Raw genomic sequence first — 7,177 nt, forward strand, 5'->3', positions numbered from 1 at the left:
ACACAATAAAACAGTATCGTTAATTGTATTATCTGATCTAATAAATATATGTTACATTTGCCTAAGGAGTAGATTGTCAAGACAAATCTCAATCAAAACACAGATTGTTTTTCACTTTTACTATCTCAACCTGATTAAATAGTACCAAGTAAGCTACCTTTTTTAAAACAACAATTTGTCTGTAATAATTACTTTTAAAAACCATTTTGTACACATTTAATTAAATGAGCCAGATAAAAATATTAAGGTCTTATCTATAATTTCAAAATGAGAGGGGATAGAATTTTATTTCAATCTTTTCAGCTTTAATGAAATTTTATCATTTTGTTAAGGACAAAAGTCTGATAAAAATAATTGACAACAGCCTTGTTTTTGTTTTCCCGGAGAGGAGGGATTCTATTTTGAAGATCTGCTAGTAAGTTTGCCACTAAAAGACTGTATATCAAACCTGGAAATTCTGTTTCTCTTTACATTGTGTGTGGGGGTGGGGTGGGGTTGGGAATCCCTGATAAATCACATCAAACTGCAGCTAAATGATTTGTCATTTCACAATCTAAAAGATTGTAAAATTATACTCCCAAAGAAATCCTGTAGGATTTCTACCAATAAAATGTTTACTTAAAAAGATGTGAGTAGTACTATACTTACTCTATAACACTATGCCAACCCTATAATTGTCACAATTTGAAACTTTTCATGGTATTTTTTCTTTTGAGCTAGGCTAATTAATAGGTCTGGCACAAACTTAAAATGAGAATACCAAATTGCCACAAGAGATTATTAAAAGGCTCTGAACCAAGAATCAATCAAGCTGTCAAATTTTACACAAGCTAAAGAAGGTATTTAGATCATATCAAAACAAAAATATGAAAGATTAACTGAACTTGACAGAAATATTAAATAATATATAAAAATAATGACATTTAATTCTTGATACCATTTTACTGTTTTTCCAAAATACATTTTCCTTAGAAAACAATCTCCCACCATTATTTTCACTTACTTTAAGAAGTATCTCTGACCAGAAGATGTCTTCGCCATCTCCCAGCCTGCTGGCAGAGGTACATCATCAGGTATTTCAAAAGAAGACTGTCGAAGGTGTTGAGCAGTGGGTGTAGCTGCTGGGCCAGAGACTACTCCAGTGGGGGTCAGTGTCCCAGGAGACACCGCTCCCAGCTGCAATGAAGCTGGAGAGGAATGAGCTCGAACATGCTGTGGAGTCAGGGCCCCTGCAGTGCCTGCATCAGTACTGGCCTATAGGAATATTAAAATGAAAATTTTAAAATTGTTTTTGAATAGTCCCTTTAAATGTCCTAGATAGACTTCATTGCAACCAAATATCTAAGTACCAAAGGCAAATTTTAATATTTAATATTTGACACAGAGGAATATAGTTTTGCAGATGGATATTCTTAAATGTTCATGTAGTTTTAATATGTACTTTTACAAACATTTGTGATTTTATTGATGAGCAATTCATCTAAGTGAATTTTCTACCTACTGCACATTCGATGTGCTTTCTACATATTTTATAGGCAAATAGCACAGAATGAATGAAACATCCCTACAATAATAAATGTTGGATTCTAAAACCTACTTTCTACAAGGTCAATGAAGTATGAGTGCTTTTCCAAGTTCTAAAATGTTCCAGGTATAAAGATAACCCAAGGAATGAAATAACTATAGTGGGTTTTTTTTTATTACGTTTTAAGTAGTTATTTTTTTTTTCTAAGCCAAGCCCTAAACAAATGACAGTCTTTTTCCCCTCATCATGGACAAATGCCATCAATAAAACAATCATCACAAGTTATACAACTTTTAATAAATGCAAAGATTTAGAACTATCCAGATGTTCTTAAAAGCCACCTAATGAATGAAACCCCAACTATATATTTGTACCTAGATGATAAAGATGTCAACAGTTTAATTACAATAAAACTTAAAATCTTAGACACATACATATTTACCATTGTGTAACAGCAGAAAAAAGTCTGCCCTAAGACCCCAAAGTTCTAGGTCCCAGTCCAAGCTGGCTAGTGTAAATATCTTAATCTCTGGGAGTCTCAGTTCTCTCATTTATAAAATAGTTTTCATGATGAAAAAACATGGATATATACATGTATATATATGAGTAAATTTATATCCAATAGTTTGTGGATAATAGTATTTACAACCCATATTCAAACTATTCATAATTCAGTTATTTAAATTCCATTATTAGAATTAGGAGCTGATTATCAAAATTAGAATTTCCTACATTCATATATGCAAGGAAGGGAGACTGGAAGCAATCAAAAGAGGCCTTAAAGTCACATACATTTCTGAGTTTCCAATCAGAATACATTAGAATTAGGAAGTCATTAATAAAAGTCAAAGTTACAGATGCACAACACTTAGTTAAGAAACATATTAAGAACAAACAAAACTATATTAGACAATCAATACTATAAATCAATAAACTGCTGGATATACATTCTTGCGAAATTATTTACTAGAAGGATAAGTATACTTTTCAGTTGCAATTCTTTTTGGCTTATAGGTGCCACAAAATGGGGAATTCAATCTCCTATGTGTATTTTGCTTTCAAAACACATTAACCAGCAGCACAGCCCTGTAGTCTGTAGGATGCACGTTTACCCATAATGAGTCCAAAAACCCACTTCCAGGGGTAAAAGATAAAGGCATAAAGTCTACTTCTTACAAATCGAAGTGTTTAGGAAAGCAGCTAAATTGTTTTTCCTTCCTCCTTCTTAATCCAGGTTTTTGTCAGCAGGAAAAGTGAGTTTTTCTAAGTTTAAAATCCCGTAGTCTTCGGCAGGAGAACCTACAACAGCCGTGCAAATGAGTGGGGGAATGGGAGTGGGGGCTATAACTCTTCTTTTCACTCAAGTTACTACTGCCCAAGTGGACTAACTACATCGCAGTATTTGGAAAACCAATTAACTTTTGGGCAAAGTTCCGAAACTGAAGTTTAGCCTGAAGCAAGTACTTTTTTGAAAAAAGGTCAAGAAAGAAAGAAACACCTACACTAAACAAATCTACTGGGACCTGTCGGAATGTTAACACTTCTATAATAGTTTCACTTCAATGCTGCATCAAGTTGACAAAATAATCGAACGCTGTGTATGTGGAACAGCCACGGTCATATTCTCAGTAAGAATTAAAAAGCAATGGCAAGCCTCGAATTAGTCATCGCTTCCCAAACAGTAACTTTTAATCACAGTTAACTAGGCAGGACTCGGCCTATGAGTCAACCTGTAATGTATTATCAAAGGCTTGTGTTAAAACCAAGGGACTGTAAAGCGCAACTCAGGTCCTGCGCAACGTCGCAACGTGCAGATGTGGCTAATTTAATAGCATTTCAACAGAATGTAAATAATAGTCTACAATTGGGACACCAACACGTCAACCCACTAAGTTTGATAAGAGCGAGCGTGCCCGAGATCCAAGGAACAAGGGATGCCAAGGGGTGAAAGGACTAACTCCATAAACAACTTCCAGGAAAGTCTGGATCCTGTATTCAGCAAGGGCCGGGGCTACGAGGAAAATAAATGCTTTCGGGAGGGGGAGGGGAAGGGGGAGGGGGAGAAACAGCAAGAAACTGAAGGGACTGGTTCAACCCCCACCCCTAATCAACACAGGAAAACAAGAGAACAATTATTTGACTCCCCAGGAGACTGAAGTGGATCTGGAGGCCCCGAAGGAAAGGGGGCTCGGGGCTCAACTTCACAAACTCGGCCGCCGCTGGCAACTCACCCACACACAAATGCCAGAGGCCCCCCTCCCCCTCCCCCAGCTCGGCGGCGGCGGCGGCGGCGGCGGGAGCGAAGGTGCTGAGCGCGCGGAGGCGCGCGCATTGTGCAAGCCCACCGCGGCCCGGGCCGATTCTCCCCACCCCCTTCCTTCCTACCCACCTCCCCCGCCACTCCCGCCAACCTCCCGGGAACCCCAGGAAGAAAGAAAGAAAGGAAGAAGGGGGGAAGCACGCCCCTCGCGACTGCAACCGCAGAGAGAAACTCCGAGGGGAAAACAAATCTCGGCCCCGGACTCCGAGATGAGCGGGGAGCCCGTAACCGCGGCCAAGCGGACGCCTCCAGTTTCTCCACTACTCGGGAGACTCCCCCCGATCCCCGCCCCGCTAGAGCCCCCGGACCCCCTCTCCCGGCCGGGCTGGCCGCCGACGCTCCCGAGCACCCCCGAGCCCGGGGCCCGCCCAACGGGGAAATGGGCAGAGGAGCAGCGAGGTTACCTGTCGGGAGTGGGATTTGGGCTCCGGCGGCTTGAAGAAGGAGTCGGGCAGCTTCCGGAGCCTCATGGGTACAGTCTGGGGCACGTTGGCCGTCTTGGGGTTCATGACGGCGTTGAAAAGCGCCTCCAGGTCGGTCTCCGAGTCCCCTCGGACGTGCACGATTTGGTGTCCGGCCGGGGGGGCCTGCGGCGCCGCCTGGGACCCCGGGGGTGCGGGCTGCCCGGGCCCGGACGGCGGGCCCTGCCCTTGTGGGGGCTGCGCGGGCGGCTGTCCTTGGCCCTGGGGGGCCGGCTGAGGCGGCGGCTGCTGCCCGGGATCCATGGTTTCTGCCTCCCCCGACGCGCACCCCGACCAGGCGGGCGAGGGCTCCGCCCAGGCGCCCCTGCTCGACGGGCCCAGATGCGAGAAGCGGCGCGGGCGGCGGGCCGGGCTGCGCTGGGCGGCGGGAGCGACGCTCTCCTAGCTCTCAGGGCCGGGGGGCTACGCGGCGGCCCCGCATCCCCCGCCCCGGCGCCTCCGCCCCCGCCCTGCGCCCCGGCTCCACTGGTCTGGCGGCTGCGCCTCGGGAGGGGCTGCGAGAGACCCGGACCTGCGGCGCCTGAGAACTTTTCCCCTTCACTCCCTTGACGGGTGCCGGACAGCTAGTTGCCTCTCCCCTCCCCCTTTCTCTTTTACTTCCTCTTCTTGTTCCTTCCTTCCTTCCTCCCTTTCTTTTCCCCGGCGGCGGCTGCGCCCGACTGAGACAGAAACTCGCCTCAGACGCCAAAACTAAAGTTGAGAGAACCGCCCGCCCGAGCCGCTCACCGGCTCCGCCTCCTCCCGGCTCTTCCTTCCTCTGCGCGCCCGCCCGCACTGGATCCGGGGCGGCCGCGGAGCGAAACTTTCCCCTGCAAGTTGCTACATTCCTGCAGACTCCGGGCCCGACGCCCCTCCCGGCTGCACGTGACCAGCTCGCCCTGGTCCAGGCCTCCGCCCGGGCTTCCCCGCCCGGCCAGAGCGCGCCCGCGAGGCTCCCGACCCGACGACCACCGCTGAGTCAAGGCTGGGTCGGAACTCTGGTCTCGGCGTAGAACGCGGCCGCCCTTGACCGCAGGAAGTCCGCCCGCCCAGCCCGGCCCTTTCCCGTCCAGTCCTTGGGAAAGGATGATGGACTTCCAGTTCGCCCGAGATGCGAAATGGCTCAGGCCGAAAGAGGTCGGCAGGGGACGGGTAAACCCACTTAAACCCTTCCCACATAAGCTCACCTGGACCAACCGCAAGGCCGTGCGGGCTTAAAGCCTCAAGGATAGGTCGGAATTAATTTGGATACCCGTTAACAGGCACTGATTTTAATAAGGGTCCATTCTTTGTAACATTAACTTGATTTTTTTTTTTTTCACTTCGTATCCCTTCAAAGGGATACACGCTTACTGCGATTTGAAGCTTTGGGACTAGATCTGTGACTGATATAATTTACTAAAAATAACAAAATTGCCTTTTTTTAAAACGGAAAACTTTTAGCACTGAAACTTGCAACATAGTCATGAAAACTTAAGCGGAAAAAGTCGGTGCTTAACTTCGGTTACAAGCATTCCTCTGTGTACCTACCTCTCATTCTCAATGAGCTGGTAGTCCGTCCACTCCTTTCTTATCCCTTTGCCTGAATGTCACCGACTGAGTAAGAAATTAATGGGGGAGGAGCTCAACCCAGGTACCTGGTTCTCTTATGTGGGAAGGAGTCCATTTGAAATCATTAAAAGCAATGAAAAAAAATTTAATCCATACATTCTGATTTTTTAATAAGCAGCTTTATTGGGATATAAACAGACTGTACAATTCACCCATTTAAGCAATTCAGTGTTTTTAGTATATTCACAGGATTGTGCAACATCACTCTGATTTTAAATCTACTAGCCCATTCTAAAGAAACCTAACTTCTTGTTTTAATGATTTTGTCTGCAATGCTAGTGGAACAGATGTATAAATAGGTTTAAGCAAGAAAAGGTTCCCTGAGCAGAAAGAATCTTCCTCCAGCCAGAACATGCCCAGGAGAATTCTGAGAAAGGATCTGTATCACCTGGTGTGGGAGGGCGGGATCAGGGAAAGAGGCTTCAGGCTCTTAAGATTCTAAAGCAGGGTTCTAATCAGCTGCTCTGGACCCCAGTTTCATCTGAAGAAAGGACCTCCCCCTATCCCCAGTGATGCCCCTGATGCTCCTGAGGTTTATCTCCACCCCTATACCAAAATGTCAAGTGCACTTAACTATAAACCGTAGGTTCTGGAGTTACAGAGATTTGAGTTCAGATCCCACTTCCACCATTTACTAGCTGTGAGATATTGGACAAGTTACTTATTACCTGTTCTTTAATTTCTCTAATATTGTGGTTGAGGTAATAACAGCTACTTCATATGTCCAGGCATTAAATGAGTTAATGGACTTAAAGTACTTAGCCCAGGTTTTGGCCTAGAGTTCTGCATAAATGTCAGCTACCATTGTCCATGTTCACAGATGACTTCACATGTTGTAACATGCCTCTCCTTTGCAGCCCCCCTCAGGATCCTGTTGGCACTTCCTTCTTCTCATGTCCAATAATCAGTCCACACAAAGCCTTTGGACAGAAACTATGCATTAAAAACTTCCAACTGAAAAACAAATTTTAGAACCAAGTGATTAAAAACCTGAGATTATAATGGAAGCTGTCCCTTAACTAGAGCATTTACAACTATAAACACTATAATTAAAGGGCTTAGGGTACAGCAGAGGTTGCTTGTTCAATATTGTTTCACCTGCCATAAAAATGAGAACAAAATTGCTTTGATAAGTGGATTTAAAGACTGTTTGGAGTGATTTAATGTTCTGTAAGCACCTCTGTGATATCGACAAAGATTTTGTAATTTACTGTTACTCATCTATAAAATTTCAATCACTGGTTAGTACTGAATAATGAT

General features: G+C 45.0%; 1 protein-coding gene across 7 annotated transcripts in view; it reads right to left on the minus strand.

The window, feature by feature from the left end:
• The window catches only part of YAP1 (Yes1 associated transcriptional regulator), a 105,930-nt gene extending 100,823 nt beyond the window's left edge, over positions 1–5,107 (minus strand). For 6 of the 7 annotated variants that reach the window (XM_036259763.1, XM_036259762.1, XM_036259761.1 and 3 more), the window contains exons 1-2: positions 4,250–4,570; positions 1,004–1,254 (exon numbers count right to left, since the gene is read on the minus strand). In XM_036259763.1, the coding sequence (XP_036115656.1) occupies positions 1,004–1,254; positions 4,250–4,570 (572 nt within the window). Of the gene's footprint in view, positions 1–1,003; positions 1,255–4,249 lie in introns of all 7 variants that reach the window. The other variant, XM_036259759.1, reaches the window with a different exon arrangement.
• Positions 5,108–7,177: the final 2,070 nt, after the last annotated feature.

This window comes from Molossus molossus, unplaced genomic scaffold (genome assembly GCF_014108415.1).
Source record: "Molossus molossus isolate mMolMol1 unplaced genomic scaffold, mMolMol1.p scaffold_m16_p_13, whole genome shotgun sequence".
In the NCBI taxonomy this organism is placed as follows: Eukaryota; Metazoa; Chordata; class Mammalia; order Chiroptera; family Molossidae; genus Molossus; species Molossus molossus.